Source organism: Calidris pugnax, unplaced genomic scaffold, assembly GCF_001431845.1.
Source record: "Calidris pugnax isolate Ruff unplaced genomic scaffold, ASM143184v1 scaffold32, whole genome shotgun sequence".
NCBI classification, from domain to species: domain Eukaryota; kingdom Metazoa; phylum Chordata; class Aves; order Charadriiformes; family Scolopacidae; genus Calidris; species Calidris pugnax.
The window spans coordinates 7,066,861-7,086,699 of NW_015090783.1; the positions used below are offsets into that span (position 1 = coordinate 7,066,861).

Genomic DNA, 19,839 nt, shown 5'->3' on the forward strand with positions numbered 1-19,839 from the left:
ACTGGTCATTTACTGAAGGGTTTAATGAGTAGTGGAATAAATATTGCCATCCTTAAAAGTCAGTCATTCGTACTCTCTTGGTACTAGTCTTAAATTTTTTTGAAACAGATTCTGTATGCTCATACTGATGCAGTAAGACGAGGGAAAATAATCATTCTTCCGGATTTTGGTTGGTTTGGAAGAAGCCTAGAACACGTGTTTGTTGTTAGAGCAGTTATTCGTATTTGTGAAGCCGCTAATGGTAGCTTGTGAGACCTCACGTGCTAGACTAGAAAAGGTAGCTGTATCGGTGCTGGCTGCGCTCTGGCTCATTTGAAGTTCCATAAAATGCATTTTAAGGTTCAAATAATCAGCTTTGGCACCTGCAGGTAGTAAATGATCAAAGGATTATCTTGAAACAGGCAATTGCTGTATCTCGGGTTTGCAGGTCACACCTTCTGTTCTGGACAGATCAAAACCGGTGACGCGGTTAAAAATTAATAAATGCTTATCCATGTTAGCTGAAAGGTTAGTGTCAGGACACAAACACATTTCATGAAAGTTCTCTCTCTGATTTTTAAATAAATTTTGGCATTTTTTAAAATCGATTACAGTCTCTTTGAAAGGGCGTTACGTGTGCTGTGAAACAACTGCACTGTGAGAAAAAGTGTGTGTACCTTTCAGCATACTGATGATCAAAAAAATGAATCTCCAGTGCTGTAATAAATTGACTGCCATGGGATTTCAAACAGCTATGTTGCTTTGAGAAACCTGCTGCTTCTGAACAAGAAACCAGATGTTATCGTGAAAGAGGTTGGCAGATCAGTTGAATATCATCTCTTTGACAGCTGAGTGACTGTTGTCATTCCAACAACGTTTTTCTTGTTTCCACAGCAAGCTTATTGTAGAAACCTCTTCTTGCTACCATTAGATCTTAAACCAAAGATTAATTTCCTCACTGCTGGTCTGCTTTGTCATTTCACTCCGCTTTAGTTGTGCCTGAGTGGTAACAGACACATGAAATAAGTAGTTTTTCTTACATAGATCAGGAAGAAACTTTTGGGTGCTAATTTCTATCAAAACATAAGATAGCAGAGAAATCACTCCTTCCTGGTATTTTTGACTTAACCACAAGCCAAGAAGAAAGATTTTGCGTGTGCCTGCATATTCCAGGTACGTGAATTATACGTACAAAAAAGTCTGCTCTTCCACAGAATGATTGTGCTAGTTCTGAGCCCTAAGACTAGGAGCATTTCCTGAGTTAATTCTTTAAGGCGTTATATTCTGTTGGCTGTTTTAAAGTGTTATCATTGAGCTGTTTCTGCAATAAACTCATATCCCTGAGTTTTCATCTTTACCGTGTTTTTTCGGTTACACAACCTAAAAAAGAAAATCCTTAAAACAGCAACTTCTGATATTCTTAAAATTGACCTCAGGACCACATTTTATATCTTGATTAAAACATAATGACATCAAATTTATTTTAAAAAAAAATAGAGGATTAAAAATCAAAAGTGAGCAAGAAGATCTTTTACGTCTGTCTTTGCAGTCTTGTGGGCAAGACAGATAATTGTAACACTGAGGTTGCTTGGAGGTTCAGAAATCATAAGGGAATTAGAATACTGTGGGGAGGTAGCTCAGCAGCAGCGACCGTGGCTTTGCCGCTGTTTGCAGGGTTTTTTTAAGCTGAAATACTCTCACTTTCCATTTTTTCTGTCAAGTTCCAGTTAATATTTGTGAAATATTCAGGTACTGAGGTACCTTCTCTAATCACAAGATGTTTAAAATTGGACATTCAAAAAAACAACAACAACCAGATACAACTGTCTAAGGAAATGGCCCTCCAAGAAAACAACCCTTAAACTCGCATAACTATCACATTGTAATTATACTTGAAAACCTACTTAGAGTTTGGCATTAACCACAGTATTTTCTGTGGCATTTTCCACAGTATTTCCTAGTATTAGTTTTGAAGTCAAATTCCAGTGAAAATTTTACTAGGTATTGACTATTTTGACTATATTGACTATTCCTAAAAGTTAAGCAAAATTGTTGTCTATTTTGTTGATGTGTTTTGTGATGCTGCTATTGGCAATATACATGGAAAAATAAGGCAGTTTAATTATACTGCAATTCTGTGATGAAGATGCAATTTTCAAATTATTTCTGAGTTTGTACACTTTGACAAAATGAATAATTAACTTATTAAGATCCAGTATTTAGATGTCAGGGTGCAGCCATTCACCGTTCAAACCTCACATTATAGTTTCCCAGACAAAGGTTCTTGCCCATCAGAGCAGATGTTCTGACCCATGTTAAGGACAGTTTGTGCACCCTGTTCATGAAGCAGCAGAGCATGTAAATTGTGGACACTTCTCATATCGCTACATGCATCCACAAATGCTCTTTTGAGGAGATTTAATTGAAAATTACAGGTGATACTGACCTCGTACCTGGAGATTGCTTTGTCTCAAATTGAGTATGATTAGGAGTTGAGTTGCTCTAAATATGGCATTTGAAAAAAATCAGAAATCAATTCATGTGGAAAAGCTGTAAATGTGTTGTCTTGTAGTCCTAAATTTCATAAACTGAGGATGAAACCTAGAGTTGAAAATAAAGTGCTTAAAATGCCATACAGGCCTGTCCAAACCAGGGTAACCCATAAAATGGCTGGGTGGTGAAGGGAGGGTGAGTGTGAGGAGGGAGTGGAAGCGGGAATAGGGCAGCCTAATCATTTCTGTCCTAAAGCTGTGGTTTCTGAATAGTGTACAGCAGGAGAAAGTCACAGCCTTTGTGGAGATACGTGGATGCAGTATCTAATGAAATAACCTTAAAGCTTCCTTCTTACGTTCTTGAGCTGCCCAAATCCTATTATTTTTCAGTTGTGTTTTTCACAGCAGAAATTAGTATTGGTATCATGTTGGTTTTAGGGTCTTCTTCCTGACCAGGGCAGAAGCTGTAGGTGTGTGGATTACGTGGAGGGAAGTGAGCTGGGGACTTGTACTATCATACCAGAGAGAAGAATTTTCCTTGGGAAATGGAGAAATTCTTCCAGCTCCCACTCTTACTCCGGGAGGGAAATTTGAAAAGTTCTTGTCTTCTGACTGTTTGCTTTCAAAACGGGGCTGGGAAACAACATGTTGTGTAAATAGTTCCCAGCCTTGTGTCACGGCCAGAGATAGACTCCCCTGGTTGCTGCATTATGCACCTGCAGAAGGCATTATGCCTTAGACTTTTGTCAGCTAGAAATTCTTACAAAAATAGAAGAAATGATGCTGTGCTTGTAGCTGTAGGTGCTGCCTAACTGGAATCTCTTCCTGGGGCTAACTAGTCATCATGTTCTTGTATTTCACTACCTACACAGATTGTGCCTTTCTTGGCAGGAATCAAATATTTCTCATCCTGTCATAAATTCTCATGCGTAAATATTCTGGATTGAATGTTCACTCCAAAAGAAATCTGAAAAGGACAAACTAGAATAAAATGTAAGCTGTAAATTTTCTTTCAAGCAGTTGAGAGAGGAGTGGAAATAAACTCTTGGTGTAAGTCTGATAGCTTAAAAATGTTTTTAATGTGCTGAGATGAAAAATATTTTGTCTTTGCAACTGTGATAATCTCATCAGAGTCCAGAAAATTGTTGTGAGATGCTTTTTACCTTGGCTTTAATACAGCATTTAAATAGTGGGGGGAAAAAAAAAAAGTTGGGTTGTTCTTTACATTTTCTCTCCTCTCTGTTTTGCCTTCTCCATAGGTGAAATAACAATGGATGCAATATTGTCCCGATTGAAGCAGCTCACCCCTGATCAGCTTCGAGAAGAAATTGTAAGAGCAGGACTGAAATGTGGGCCCATTACCTCAACTACCAGGTTTATTTTTGAAAAAAAATTGGCCCAGGCGTTGTTTGAACAGCAAGGAGCGTTGGAGGAAAAAGGATCTGCTCTGTCAGAGGAGGCTGCTGGAAACATCCCATCTGAGAGCAGCCGGGCAGAAGCACAAAAGGCTTTGAAAACTGCAGTGTTGAATCACAACGGTCATGGAAATGCTTCTGAAGAGGTAGACTTTGGGTACTGCGTAGGTCTGAACCCTCCAGAAGAAGATGCTGTGATGCACGTGAACTGTTCAGCTCCAGTCTGTGGAGCAGGATGTGTTGATTCACAGACTAGTACTCAGACACCGTCCAGAGATCCTCCGCTCTTCTATGGTGTGTGTCCGGTTTATGATGACATACTGGCAAGAAATGGTAAATATTTATTTCCTTTATTTCAAATGTCTAAATAGACCTGTTTCTATTTAGCAAGTGATATGAACACCACTGTATTATTATTTTAAGCATTGCATGAAATATTCTTTTTTGTTTCTATATTTATTGGATCTTCTGAGGCATAGAAACACAGGTATAAGACATCCCAGGTGTTCTGCCATAATCGATACACATGAGGATCCACTACTTCATGTAGCTCAGATGAAGAAAATTATTTCCTACTGCTACTCTCATACCCACCCTGTGCCTGTAATCCTACAGGTAGACAATCAAAAACCTATCTGTATGGGCATCAGATGAAACTTAATTGATCTCTTCTAACAGATTTCATACTTTCCTTTCTATCTTAGTGCCTAATGGTATTTAGAAGTATCTGTTGTTCTTCACATTTTATTGATGAGTACTGCAATGAGGAATTATTAAATTACCTACTGGCAGGATTACAGTTGTGCAGAAAGGATGGTTTATTCTGAGATGGTATTAAGTATTCTTTCTCATAAAAAGGATATTCATATATCATAGTTTTAAAAATTAATAGAAAAGGAGAGGAAGGAGAAGATTTGATTAATATCTAAGGTTCTGTGTAGACGTCTTAAAGTTGTGACTGGATCACTTACATAGGTGATCTTTCTGAACAAGAGAACATGTAGAGTATTGCAGGGTGAATAAACTCTGAATTTGCTTTTCAATCTGCGCGTGAAATACTCGCATGTTGGAGCTACCCCCTATTAAAATGGGTGTTCAGATTCTGATTGATAGGAGTGGCCAAACACTCCATGTACCACCTGGTGTTAGCTGGAGGGTGTAAAATTCTTCTACTCAATTTCTGAGAGAGAAAATATAAAAGGACTTTTGATTCTTATGCTGTGTTTGGTAGAGAAACAGTTTCAATACTGAGGTTATTGAAATAACTTAACTTTGGTTGTACTTTGTTGCAGAGAGAATACATGTTTATGAAGATAAAAAGGAAGCTCTCCAGGCTGTTAAGATGATTAAGGGTTCCCGTTTTAAAGCTTTTTCAAACAGAGAGGATGCTGAGAAGTTTGCTAAAGGAATCTGTGATTATTTCCCATCTCCAAGCAAGTCCTCCTTATGTCTGTCTCCAGTGAAAATGGGATCATTTAACAGAGGTAAGTGAGGGTGTTCACCTGTGAACAGTAGATGCAATATACAGTCTGTTCATTTTTTATGAGAGAAGAAGCAGCAACTTCATAACCTGTATACTAATAAAAGGAAAAATTTCAAAGAATGAATCACCTTAATAAATTAAAGTCCCTTTAGGGTGGTGGTGTTTAAGAGAAGCTGTAAACAAATGTTGGATCAGAGTTCCAGAGCTTGCTTCCCAAATAAAGTTACTGTAGAAATAGGTATGACATAGGTATTACATTATTTTTTTTCTTCTGTGAAATAATTTAGAAACAGGCAACAAAAAGCATATTTTAATTTTTAGTTCAAATCTGGTTTTACTTCTGTATAAAATGATTCTGTCACTGGAGATGTCATCTGTAAAGTTAATTGCTCCTTTTCCAAGAAAGATGCACCAAAGTTTATGTACAGAAATAAAAATAAGAAGTAGAGTATGTTGGAAACCTGCCATTTCTTTTGTAAAGAACTACTACAGAACTAAGTTAGAGCCCTAGGGATCTATGGAAAGACTGTTTTTTGAGTTTTAAACATAAGGTTCAACCTTCAATGTATGGTTTCTATGGTCTATAATAAACTGGTTACTTCTAAAAGTAATTGTCATCATTCTGGTTCTCATGAATTTGCTGTTCTTCTAAAGCTAAATGTTGGTAATGGCCTGCATAGATGTGTTGTTTAGTAGTCTATGGTTGTATCTGGTAGGATTTTATTTTCTTCATGGACTTCAGGATTTTCAGATTTAATAAGACACTGATAAAATTGCACAGTATATTAAAACTGTACTTAATTGTTAAGTAGGTTTGTAAGTTCAAAAATAAAATGGTAAACTCTGATCATATTTCACAGTGTTCCCAGTTGCTAGGTTAAAGGGACTCGGTAGTCACAGAACTGCAAAAGCAATTTTAATATTCAGAAAATTCTTATTTCTTGTTGAATTTTGCTTTTAAGCTTGAATGGAATCAGGTTGGTGATTATGAAATTTGCCAGTCCCTATTGAAGTCTGAAACAGTTTTACAAGATGATTAAGTCATACTGTCCTCCCCTGCTATTTTAAATGTCTTATCATTGACCTCAGTTTTTTTACTCCTGTATGTTAAAGATGTGAAGTTAGTACATACTTTAGATTAAAAGCTTATTTTCATTGCCTGGATATAAAAATAGTGATCACTGAGAAGAGTTTCTAGAAACATGTTACTTGTGTTTTGGTAGATGGCTTATGTTCCCCTGAGACCGACTCTGCGAATAAGGAAAGAGCCAACAGTTATAAAAGTCCACGCACTCAAGATCTGACTGCTAAACTTCGGAAAGCTGTCGAGAAAGGAGATACAGCCACATTTTCAGAACTTATTTGGAGTAACCCTCGCTATCTGATTGGGTCGGGAGACAATCCAACAGTTGTACAGGTAAAAAAGATAAAATAGAAAATCTGGTTTAATGATTTAGCTTCAAGGCCTGATAAGCAGGACCAGAAGGAATGTTGTTTCCTTCTCTTCCTTCACGATACCTTGTTTCCACCAGTGCAAAGTTTCTCAGCGTGTGTTTCTAGCTGAAAGCTGAGAGAAATGTGGCTGTTGTCTGTCTTGCCTAAGTCACCCGTCATCACTGAGAGTTCACTTTGCTCCAGAAGAGCTCAAGTGAAGAAACTGAGTCTGCAGTTTTTGAGGGGAACAAGAGTTTTATCCAGTAGTGAAAGAATGTCTTCATGTAGTGTTGATCTCCAAATAACTCCAGTCTTCTTAAAGCAGAATGATTTTAAGGAGTGGGGTAGTGCCTAGGCTGTAACTAGGTGTTCCTGCAGCACCACTTACCCAGGTGCCACCGTTAAATCTCAAAACAAGCTCTGCATCTAAAATCCACATGGAAGGTACCATTGAGCAGACGCTGAGAATCTCACTGTAACAAATGACTTCTATCAGACCAGCTTCGTGAAGTTGTTTAAGTGTGCGCGTGTAATGTATTACAGCAAACAAATATATATACACACCCATTTTCCTGCTCTTTTTAAAGACTGAACTTCCCATCTCCTTTTATTATGTGGTATCTTAATATACCTTCTTTGCCACCTTTTTGCCCTAGATGTCAAAAAAGACTATAGCTGAGTATAAGAATAATGTTGGTATAAAGATGCCTACGTCCTTATGATATCATATAATTTACTGCACTTCAGGATGTTTGTGTACTGTCTCATAAATAAAATATTAAGAAACAAAAATCTAAATGTAAGACTCAGTGTGGGAACCTTTGTGTTTTCACAGTTAAATTAATTTAATTGTATAGGTGTAAGAAAGCTGTTTAGATTTCAGTTCATTCTACTGTTTGTCTCTCTTTCCAGGAAGGGTGTAGGTACAATGTCATGCATGTTGCTGCCAAGGAGAATCAACCTGGCATCTGCCAGTTACTGCTGGACACTTTGGAAAATCCCGAGTTTATGCGGCTCATGTATCCGGACGATAACGACGTCATGTTGAAGAATCGCATCCAATATATTGTTGACCTTTACCTTAACACACCAGATAAAATGGTAAGATCTGAATGTCTGCCAGTTTCTCCTCATTATGGAAACAACTGGGAGGTGTTAAGGGTGTGTACGGGAGAGGGAAAGAGAATGGAAGGGAACACTTCTGGCAAAATGGGCTATTTGTGAGTTTTGTGGGTTTTAATAATCATCATTCTACAGCGTGGTGGGAAAGGATCTATTAAGAGCCCTGATAATTAGTCACGACATTTATTTACTTTTCTCAATTTCAGAATAAAATACATGGGATTGACTTTATCGTGTTTCCAAATGCATGTGAATTTTCCCTTTTTGCCACTGCAGGGATTTGATACTCCATTGCATTTTGCCTGCAAGTTTGGGAATTTGGACGTTGTTAATGTGCTCACCTCACACCCTGCTATTGTAAAAAATCCAAGAAACAAATACGATCAGACTCCAGCAGAAGTAAGTCTCTCCGTCTCCCCAGCAAAGCTAAAAATGTTGTGCCTATTGACTGTGCCTTGTCGATATTTTTCAAGTTCAAACATTTACTAACTACTTGTGGTAAAATAATAGTGTCGTAATTGGAGTGTAAATCTTTGATAACATTAAAAAAATCTTTTAAGTTGATTGTATCTGGCAGAAGCTTCTAGATTTTGTGATTTGCTGCCTTTTTTTTTACAGTATCCATTATATGGGTGTGGGTGTGTTTTAGTGGCTTGTTCTGCTGTGAATTAAGACTACTGGATGGGATGGGGTGGGTCGAGCCCAGTAATGTGACTATTCAAAAAGAACACACATTGCAATTGATTTGAGATTGATCTTATGCTTTACTGACAAACAACTAAAATTATATTAACAGGTAGTTTGTGAAAGAAGCAAGAACAAATCTGCAGAATTGAAAGAAAAACTAAGAGAGTACTTGAAAGGTCTGTATTATACTGTATCAGGCTTGTATTTTGGCTCTTTGCCGTCTTCCGTTTGCTTTCCATAACATTTCTGTTCACAAATGTTGCTGCTCTACAGTGATGTGCAAACCACAGAGAAACTAAAACTGATAAGGAACAGAAAACCTTTTGTCGTTTACTTATGTAAAGTAAAAGGCTGTATGGATCACAAGGTTATCCTCATCACTCTCTAACGATGCCGTGGCCCTTGTTTTATTCAGCGAGCCTGAAGCAGAGAGTTTAATCTGAAAGCAAACAAAAGACTTATAAAGCAAGAGATTTATGTGTCATGCTGGGGACTTGTGTGTAATCTCTTTGACATAGAACTTTTCACTGTTTTGTCACATGTGGGTTTACACATTGACAAAAGGAGATTTTGAAATGTGTTGAAGATGATTAGGGAAGGATTGTATGTGTCAGTGTGTGAGCAGGCAATAAATACTGAAACAGTGAGTTTGAATTCCAGGTAGTTTTACTAATGAAATAGTCAGATGGTTAAGTATAGGGGTGTATTGATATTCTTGGAAGAAGCAGCAGACTAATGTAACGTAAACTTCTTAAGAAAGCTTTTTATTATTTATTGTACAGAAAACCACAGAGAAACTAAAACTGATAAGGAACTACAGTGATGTGCAAACCACAGAGAAACTAAAACTGATAAGGAACAGAAAACCTTTTGTCGTTTACTTATGTAAAGTAAAAGGCTGTATGGATCACAAGGTTATCCTCATCACTCTCTAACGATGCCGTGGCCCTTGTTTTATTCAGCGAGCCTGAAGCAGAGAGTTTAATCTGAAAGCAAACAAAAGACTTATAAAGCAAGAGATTTATGTGTCATGCTGGGGACTTGTGTGTAATCTCTTTGACATAGAACTTTTCACTGTTTTGTCACATGTGGGTTTACACATTGACAAAAGGAGATTTTGAAATGTGTTGAAGATGATTAGGGAAGGATTGTATGTGTCAGTGTGTGAGCAGGCAATAAATACTGAAACAGTGAGTTTGAATTCCAGGTAGTTTTACTAATGAAATAGTCAGATGGTTAAGTATCGGGGTGTATTGATATTCTTGGAAGAAGCAGCAGACTAATGTAACGTAAACTTCTTAAGAAAGCTTTTTATTATTTATTTTAGGTCGATACTATGTACCACTCTTGAGAGCAGAAGACAATTCCTCAGCTCCTGTAATTGGTGCACCGTGGTCACCCGATCAGACAGATGATGGCCCCCAGAGAACTTTATCTAAATACACTGGCAGCCCTAAAGATCCAGTGCTGTCAATAAGAGCTTTCGCAGGCCCCATGAGCCCCTCAAAGGTAGGGAGAGAACTTCATATGACTATAATGCCTATTTTTTTCCTTTTTTTTTTTCTTAAGGAGCCATTATGAGATCCACCCAAGGTTCATGGTGTGGTGCAGCTTCCTCTGTTACAGATTGTGGCTCTCTTTTTCTTGAAGAGATGGATCTTCCTCCGTAGAAAAGCACAGAAACTTCTAAGTATTTTTTACTGCTGAAAACATAGAAACATGTGGTGTAAATAACAAGAGGGGAAGTTCAGTTAAAAAAAAGTTGTTCTTTTCTTTTTCCCTGTTGGAATCTATTCAAAGAGCACTCTTTGACAAACCTTTCATTGTCTTACAGATAATTGCTGTAACTTTCTAGTCTGAAACAAGACTTTTCAATGTGGCTACACATCGCTTTTAAAGAAATCTTAACTTTATCTCATTTCTAGAAATTGGCGCTGGCAGTAGAAGCAGTTTATCACCTCTGCTTCTTGAGTTAACATTAATGTTTTTTTCTAAATAGAAAAACTGACCACCAAGTAGTAGGTGTTGGGAGAGTTTTGGAAAAGTATTGATTGTATAGTAGAAATGCAACGTCTTCAGTTTTCAGGAGGAATAATGAGATATCAGTTAAATATGTTATAAATTGATGGGTATTTCTTTGACTCATCAGTTTAATATGAACAGCCTGCAAGTATGACGGCTTGATTATTTCCTTTAGCAGTTCAAATTCAAACTTTGAAATAAACAGCAAGAATCTATTGTGATAATTGTAGCAAGTCTGTGGAATTAAATATGTACATGTAAAAATATCATCCTAGAAACCAGTGACCAAGAGAGCATTTATCATTAAATAAAATAATAATGGCCTGGGAAAATTATAAGATAGACCTGTTTCCTGCTGCACCCAAATTAAAACCAGGCAGACTCAGTATCTATACATTTTACTTTAAGGTGGTTATACATTATGGTTGTTACTCTTTTAATAAGCAGTTACGAGATCAAAGTAACCAGTAATACTGGGAGGAGTAACTTTAGATTCAATCTGAGATTCTTCATCGCTGGAGTTGAGCAATACTTGGGGCAGAACTTGAGTTGTTTATGTGTAGGCAGCAAACAGAGCTACGGGCAGACATTTAGTCAGCCCCGAATGAGCTTCAGATTGTGGGGGGTAGTTATTTTACATTATTTCTGTTTTTTAAAGGCCGAAGAATTTCGCCGGCTTTGGAAGACTCCACCTCGAGAGAGAGCTGGCTTCTTTCACAATGTCAGGAAATCTGATCTGGAGAGAGGTCTTGAAAGAGTTGGAAGGTATCTAAAAGAGTGTCAGTATAAAAAATTAGCAAAAGACAGAGCAATTAAAAGCAAAAGACTTGTGCTGAGTGTACGGTTATCACTTACTGAACAGTATCTTAGGATAAAAGTTGCTGGCAGAAATGTTTATGAAGTATAATGTAGTTGGATTTTTAGTGTATTTTTGTGTAAATAAAATAGGTAAAAATGTGAGAGGTAGCTTTCTTTGGGGATAAAAGATACTTTAAATATAATTGATGGTATTTATAGAATGCTTTTCTCAAACATTTACTTGCCTGATTTGTCAGAAGGTCTAAAATTAGGCATAGCCTATTTTTTCTGTAAAATGAGGGATTGGTAAAAAGGTAGCAGAGCGAAAAGATTGTAACACAAATGTTCTGCTTTATAAAAGCTGTGTGTTATGGTCCGTGGCCTTGCTGTTAAAATACCGTGTATCAGCAATATGGGGAAAAAAATTACATTGGTAAAAGCTGATGAGATTTCTTGGTTTAAAATAAGCCCTCGCTTCCTCCTGCTTCTCCCATTCCCAAACAGAAAACGCTGTCAAATGGAGTATCATCCAAATTCTGCCTACGTCAGTGGGGATTCATCTCTATCTGATGTCTAGATGCAGTCAGCTTAAAAATAGCAATATTTATGGTGCTGACTTTAAAAATAGATTAAATTTGAGAAATATCCTAGAAGAAATGAGATGATGCTGTGTTTGCTAAGGATGTGTCTATCGCTTATGCAAATTGTTGATTGTTGCGGAATTGTGTTGCCTGGTTGCACGTTTATACTATTAATAGCTGATAAAATGTGTTCAGAAAAGTTATTGTCAAACTAATATTTATGTCTTCACAAATGATTCGTTTTATTTTATTTATTGCAGGGAGTTAGCTCATGAACTGGGGTTCCCGTGGGTTGAATACTGGGAATTTCTGGGCTGTTTTGTTGATCTGTCTTCCCAGGAGGGGTTGCGAAAATTAGAAGAGTACCTGAGTCATCAGGAAATGAGCGAAAAGGCTCAGCAAGAGACAGGGGAAAATGAAACCTGCAATCGATACAAAACTCCACATCCTTCTGGTAAGGAAAGAGCAAATGGTACAAACAACAGGTTGTACCTTGGGAGAAGAGGGAGAGAAAAAGCTGGGTGCCCAGGGATGCAGCATTCACCTGTTGTGGTTGCTATTTTTAATCTGTTGTCCAAACAGTCCCATTATAGTACTGACAAAGTAGCTCACATCACTGTGGATGTAGGAGAATTAGAACGGATCTCATTAGACGTTCGTTATCTTTCATATGAAGTACTTTATATGATTGTAGCCCCCAAATGAAATTCCTGTAAGAAAACCTCTATCTTCAGTAAGTTTTTACTCAGAGCATTTGGGAATTCATCTTACAGAATTTTGTAATCCACAGATACAGAATAAGTAACTTCTTAAAATAAAGGAATCATTCTTCACCATTGAGGGTGAAAGACACGCTGGACAAAGCCAGGAAAGGTTTTATACCTGCTGGGGCTGCTGATTGCCATGTGTTTATGGAGGGCACACACTAGTCCCAAATCTTTGTGCTCCTTCCTCCTCCTCTCCTGTCTGATCATAGACCCGAAGGGACTGGTTCTGGGATAAACCTGGTCTGACAAACCCTGAAGGGCAGTCGTTGGAACAGTCATCAGCCTTTGTGCTTTGGAAGAGATGAAAACTTCAACTATTCTGTATCAGTAACGTTTTCCTGCCCTGTCCTGCTTTATCCAGAGTTTATCCTGTGTTGCTGGTTAATGATTGAAGTGAGGAGTGTAGGGAATACAGTTCTCAATTGACCAGGATATAAAAGGTTATTTGCAAAAAAGATACAGCCGTAATGTTGTCATTTTGTATTTGTAGCTTTAGTTAGGTTAGTTCATGCTGGTGCATAAATAAAAATTAGAGAGGGTTTCAATAAATAGAATAAGGCATAAAGATGATGTATTTGTTCCTAATTTATTTGACTGGCGTTCTCTTGGAAGTCTTTATATGTGTTGCTCTTATCAAAATTGTTTGCAGGCAAGAGTAAAAAGTGCTGCAATTCTATTTCTGTTGGAGCATTTTTGGATGAGGATGATGATGACATGAGCTTAGAAGAAATCAAAAACAGACAAAATGCAGCACGGAACATCAGCCAACCTCTTGCCTCCAAAGAGCCCAGCATCGATGCTCTGGGAGACGCCGAGTGTGACATCTTGTCAATGGCGCGCGCAGCAAACATCATCGAAACATCGGGTCCCCCCAGGCACTATGAAAAGGCGGCTTCTTCCAGCAAAAATGGATTTTGTAATCCTGTTTCCAGTGACAGGATAATTAGTGACAGAAAGCATTTGCACGATGGAGGAGAACGCCTTATATCGCCCGTTTCCAATTTAATGTCAGAATTTGAAAGCCTGTCATTCCAAGAACAAGAGGTTGCAGGAAAATCAAATAAAATCACTGAAAAAACTGTGAATGAGAGAATTCTGGCTGAAGGAACAAGTCAGGTGAGAATATCCAAGGACCACCCAGATAACACCTGCTACGCAGGTTCCCTGGCGAGTTCTGAGCCAAGGGTTATGGGTAAACCTGGAGAGACCAAGTTAAGGACAGAACACAAAATGCCATCGGAAAAGGAGAGACTGCCCATGGAATCTGGAATTCAGACTAATGAGGCACAACAACGTCAACTTTCTTCCCAAAAATTTCTTTCGAAGGCTTCACCCACAAATGATGAGTCTAAGAAGTTATTCCTGCTTGGGTAAGAATTGTCTTTTTTAACACTTATTTGTCCCCTTTGGTTTGTGTATGCAAAGCAAGCTGCTTTTTATAGCATCACTGGCAGGAAGGTTGAGGTGATGTGATACGAAGCAACACTAGTTGCAGTCAGCCTTGAACCATCATCTGGAGGTGCTTCAGTGCTTATACAGCAGCCCTGCAGTTCTCTTGCACCTAATTCCCTCATACTGGATCCAAACCACAAGGAAGAAGAGGAGAAGGCTTTGTTTCCCAATCAGTTTCGGTAAACTTTGCTGTTCACCATTCCTCTGAGGGTCTTGTGACTTCAGGATGAGCCTGACTTGGATGAACGAGGTGTTTGCTGCACTCTGGGGATGTCCTCAGATTCAATTTTCAAAACTTTTATTTTATGAGACTACTATGTAATAATGGCCAGTCATTTCTGTTTGGGCCTGCTAGAAAATGGTCATAGAGAAACTGTGTCTATAGAGGAGCATGGGCAATTTGTCTGCTTCTTTGAAAGACAAATGTTTTTTATTGCCTGAACAAGTAGATTGTTCTCTTTTCATCTAGTTGTGTTTATATTCTAGGGAGCAGCCCTCGAAGCTGGATAGTGATGTCTTAGCGGCTATAGAAGCGGTGGAGATTGATCCGCAGAAATACCCCGTCACTTACAAGTGGAAGCAGGCGGTGCAGTCCTACACGTCGTCTGACAGGCAGAGGTATTTCTGCAAATTCCATTTCAACGAGTTGAAATTAAGTTTTTAGCGCGTCAGCTGCCAGAGCAGCCTGAATAGTTGGGATTTCAGGCCTTGTTGCTCACAAAAACCTTGCTTTAAATCTTCAACTCTATTAACTGTTAGTGTGTTTCTGAGATTAACCACCAAGCTTTTTTGGCTGCTGTCAGTCAGTGTATGTGTACACACCAATGAGACAGAAAGTGAAGGTCTGGAGAGCGTCAGCGTTTCCCAGCTGGCAGGTGTCTCACTTTGCTGATGTATGACTTGGTGCTTGGATCCTTTGTTGGCCTCAGTGGCCGCTGGGATGTGGGATGGTAACCCCTCCCTGCTGGGGGTGCGGGGCAGTGATGTGTTGCTGTGAGGTACTTCGGTTGTGCTGAGTGATGGTAAAGTGAATTTAATATCTTCGGGCATGTTTTTATTACTACGTGGTTTTTTACCCTCTGTTACCCCAGTCTAAGGGTAGGGAGATGGATGGGGTGTGTGACGTTTGTAGAGAGAAGGGTTTGCTACACAGGTCGTGGAGCCCACGGCGTTAGCAGGGTGGCTGGAATAGGTGGTGTGCCATTTATACGTTTTATTTTGAATGCTGTTGCTTTTGGGGGACCTAAAGCGACGATTTTCATACAGGTGGCTTCTCTGGTAGTCGTTTTAAATGAAGATTTATTTCCACCGTGACAGACGTTGGTAAGAACACTGAAGAGTCCCTTGCTTGGACAGGCTACCGTTTATATGTAGTCATGATGAAGTTCTCAGAAAAGGAACAGATGACCCAGTGCCACTCAGCAGACTGGAAAGGGGGCAGCCATCAAATGACCTGTATTGACTTCTGGTGTTTTTCTTGTTTCTTCTAGCTTTCTAAATGCATGAAATTCCAGTTATGAGAACTGTTTTCACTAAGATGTTCTCAATATTGGTATTGAACATTAATTTTTCAAAATATGCTTTAAAGACTGAAATTCTAAAGTTCTGTCAGAGCCCATGAGAATTTTCAAAATATAATTGACTGGCTTTTTTGGGCACAAAATTCAGAGTAGGAGTTGGGAAGCAGCAGCTGGGAGGTGCAGCTGTGATGAGTTGGCAGAGATTGGAGAGGGGGAATGTTGTGGGAAGAGCTGAAGCAACCTGGGACAGGGCTGAAAGGAGTGCAGGTGGTGAGTGGAAGGAGAGATGCGCTGAGAAAGAAACCAGCTTTCCTTTGTCTCTGTATTTCAAATAGTGCACTGAAATAGGGCCATCGAGTGTAGGGTTGCCGAGCACTGGGAAAGAAACCAGCTTCCCTTTGTCTCTGTATTTCAAATACTGCACTGAAATAGGGCCATCGAGTGTAGGGTTAGAAAAAAACCATGAAGCTCACTAAGATTTTTCTGTGATTTAAAGTGGAGTAGAAACAGGCAAGTATTTCATGTACCTGATTGATACGGTGTCCTTGAATAACTTCACTTTTCAAAGTCACGTTCTCTCATCCCCTGATTTTTGTGATTAATTTTTGAAAGAAATAGGCTAATTATTAGGGGTTCTTTCATTCTTATTCCACTATCTGAAAGGTCTTAGCTGTTCTTCTGAAGTGCTAAAATTTAACACAAGGTTTTTAGGTGTAATCACTGTTCTATCACATAAGTAAAAATGGTTACTGTAATTATTTGACAGTGCCAGGGCTTGATCTGTCAACCGCCCTCATTTAGCAGTGCTGCCTCTGCTCATAGCACAGAAAGGACACGCTACAGCACTTTGTCTTTAGATACGTAAGAGTTTGACTGCAAAACTCAGACCTAAAAATACAGATACCAGTAGGTCTGTCAGAATTATTTTCCAAGGGTTGTAGCCAAGCTGTGTGTGCCTGGCTTTCGTAGGTGGGGGGTTTGTTTATTTATGTATTTTCAAAAACTTTGTAAAACATCCTTAGCTTATAGGGTGTTTTCTGTAGTGGGTCATCTTAAGAAATTGCCTCACGTGTAAAAAAGAAAGTCCAGGAATGATTCTTGGCTGCAGCACTAGCCAGGATCGGGTCAGTTTGGATCGTGTGCCCTAAAGCTGTCCGGGTGCTTCACAAACTCCTGGTTCTTTTCTTAATAGCCATTTTGGAGCAAATGTCTGCACAGAATATGTATAACACTGTCACTGTTTCTTCTCAGACCTGTCTCTTACCAGTTACCATTTTTCTCTGCTGGTGCAGCTCTCCCGGTGACCCTGCGTGGCGGCCCTGCTCTCCTTACTGCAGTTTCTTAACAAAATCCAAACGTGACTTTTTGTCTCTTTCAGTTGGCCAAGTCCCCCAGGTGCTTCACAAGCTCCTGGTTCTTTTCTTAATGGCCATTTTGGAGCAAATGTCTGCATAGGATATGTATTACGCTGTCACTGTTTCTTCTCAGACCTGTCTCTTACCATTTTTCTCTGCTGGTGCAGCTCTCCCGGTGACCCTGCGTGGCGGCACTGCTCTCCTCACTGCAGTTTATTAACAAAAGCCAAACGTGACTTTTTGTCTCTTTCAGTTGGCCAAGTCCATCACTGAAGGCAAGAGTCAAGTCCCAAGCCATCGCTGCTGGCCTTCCAAGTGCTTCAGGCTATTCCAATTCGGGAAGAAATAGCCCCATACCAGGAAGCCCAGGAAAATACGGCAATTCCGCCTCGTTCTCCCCGGAGCCGGGGAGCCCCGGGCGCTACAGTCCAGCCGGTGTCAACCACGCGCTGCTAAAACTGCGTTATTTTGCAGAGCCTCCTGCCCACTAAAATGCAATTCATCTTCCTGGGACTTCAATTCTGATTTCGTTGTTAGAGCGGAGGAAAAAAACTACGATGTTACTGACGTGACATGAGGGTTTGTACTTGGCTATTTATTTTTCCTCAATTGAGGACAACTGTATGTTAAAAAAAAAAAAAAAAAGAGAATATATGTCTTTATGCCATATACAAGATAGATCACTGGTGACATGCAAGAAGTTAGTGAGTCAGTGCAGTTGTCCAGTAGCTACGATTAACTCTTGTTGCCAGTAAAGCAGTGAGCTGAACCTTTACTTAGAGCCAGACGGTGGTGTTTTAGGATCACCGACTGTCATTGTTGTAATGAACCCGTTAGCCCTCAGCTGCATTTGTTTTGCGTGGGTCGGCTGGAGGAAGCACAGCAGCAGCAAACACAAACCCCAGGAGGGGAAAGTGACGGCGAGAGGTAAAATGTTCTTCCACTTGCAGGGGGATGCTCAGAGGGAAGGGCCCGACAAAGCAGGGGAGCAAGAGCTTTCCCTGCTGAGTATGAGCGTGACCCCGTGTGTAAACAGACCGTGTTTACAGCTGGTTTGCCCCAGAGGGTTGAACACACACACTCCCCTGTATCTCCGTGTGGCTGTGTGCACCTATTTACACACAAACCTCGAGTCTTTGCTTGTTCTGAGGCTGTTAAAAGCACCGTGATATACTGTGTTTTAGTCAAGGGGCACTATAGAAACTACTGGTATTCCTTTAAATGTTAGTATGAAGATTAAAAGAAACACTATAAAAATTAGCTGGTTTTTTTCTCCACAGAAGCTTTTAACATTAGCAGATTTTAATAGTTATTACACAAAAGCACATCAGCAATAATTTCAGCAAATTTACCAGCAAGATACCTTAATGGTCTAGTTTGTAATATATTAGCGTGGTAGCCAGTGACCCATGATGTGGCTCCTTGTTTCCCAACTGTAAAGTGAGAGGAATAAGGACTAAAAATATTTTTATTGAATTCTAAGCTTTTACTATGTCTCTAGTCTTGATGTGGTAATGAGGTTTTTGTTACAGCAGTCAATAATTTTATTCTTTAGCCTTCTGCAGGAATGACTTGTTTCGACAACACGCCACTGAGATTGAAGCTTTCCCTATGAAGCTTAATGGTTGTCATGTTGGTTGAAGGCAGGCTCCCAGACACAGAGCTCTCAGTGTTGATAGCTCTCCAGTTAAAATGAAAAGGAAAACCTAGAGTTGTCGTTACACCCTAATTCTGATCAAAAAATTACAATCTGCCAGGGCTGTGCTGGTAAAAAAGGGATGGGTTTGGAGTCACTGGTGTCACACACGAGGTGAGACAGCCCAGGGCCTCCTCCGAGGGCTGCGAGCCACACGCGTGGCTGGAGAGCCGCTGGTTGGAGCTGGGCTGGTGCAGGGCAAGTGCTGGTGGCCCATGTGCCAGGGCTCAGGGCTGCCGTGGCCGAGCGGAGACCCCGGAGCGCGGTAGGTCTGATGGCTGTAGCAACTGCAGAGCCTGGACTCCCTTCAGTAGGCTCATGATTTGGTACAAACCTAAAAAAAACCCTGCACTTAATGCTTTTGCAAGCTTAATAGTGCCTTTTGTAACATAATATTTTTTTTTTTAATTAATTAAATTCTTGTTCTTTTAGAAGTTTAAAAAAAGAAGTGGCATCCACTTACTATGGGCACATAAAATAGAGTTTTTCTTCTGGGCTTTCTGAACAGAACGTATTTTAACGTCTCTCTCTTTTTCTAAGTTTAATTACTTGGTGCGATAGCTCTCCGCTGTTGGGAGAGCATTCCTATTTTAGAAATTACTCTTTTCAAAAAGGCTTATTTAGCTCTTTCTTTATAATTAAGCCTATTTCCAATGAGCTGGACATTAGGAAGAGCTACTTTACACAAATGCCTGTCAATCAGTGCTATTTCAGCCAGCTGGGGCTGCAGGGGCATACCCTGCTGCTACCAAGGTCGTTAAGTGACTTCATAAGGTTTTATTGGGCTGGGTTTTCTGATGCCGCAGTCTCTCTGGTCTCTAACAATTGTTTAGGTTCCAAATTCCTACAGTTTTAACTTTAAAGGGTTTGGGGTTTTTTTTGTTTGGTTTTGAATTTTCTTTTAAATAATTTAATGTAAATGATGTCTTTGTCATTCTGGAGAAATTATTCAAATGATGAGTAATTGCCCAATGCCATGTTAAAGCCAAATTCCTGTGGGCAGCTGCTGTTCTCCAGCCTGGCCCTTCCACAAGAG

The 19,839-nt window shown here is 39.5% G+C and overlaps 1 protein-coding gene across 1 annotated transcript; it reads left to right on the forward strand.

The window, feature by feature from the left end:
• Positions 1-3,734: 3,734 nt before the first annotated feature.
• On the forward strand, positions 3,735-19,248 carry ANKLE2 (ankyrin repeat and LEM domain containing 2). The gene is made up of 12 exons (XM_014963095.1): positions 3,735-4,219; positions 5,179-5,370; positions 6,593-6,786; positions 7,716-7,904; positions 8,202-8,324; positions 8,722-8,788; positions 9,940-10,121; positions 11,293-11,399; positions 12,274-12,467; positions 13,430-14,150; positions 14,719-14,850; positions 17,361-19,248. The coding sequence occupies exons 1-12, from the start codon at positions 3,742-3,744 to the stop codon at positions 17,596-17,598; spliced, it is 2,817 nt and encodes a 938-aa protein (XP_014818581.1). The 5' UTR covers positions 3,735-3,741; the 3' UTR covers positions 17,599-19,248.
• Positions 19,249-19,839: the final 591 nt, after the last annotated feature.

Excerpts from the sequence above, each read along its gene's own strand:
- ANKLE2 (XM_014963095.1), top strand. The coding sequence starts at position 3,742 with ATGGATGCAATATTGTCCCGATTGAAGCAGCTCACCCCTGATCAGCTT. Across the intron at positions 5,371-6,592 it reads AATGGGATCATTTAACAGAG|ATGGCTTATGTTCCCCTGAG; the intron begins GTAAGTGAGGGT and ends GTGTTTTGGTAG. Across the intron at positions 8,325-8,721 it reads ACGATCAGACTCCAGCAGAA|GTAGTTTGTGAAAGAAGCAA; the intron begins GTAAGTCTCTCC and ends TTATATTAACAG.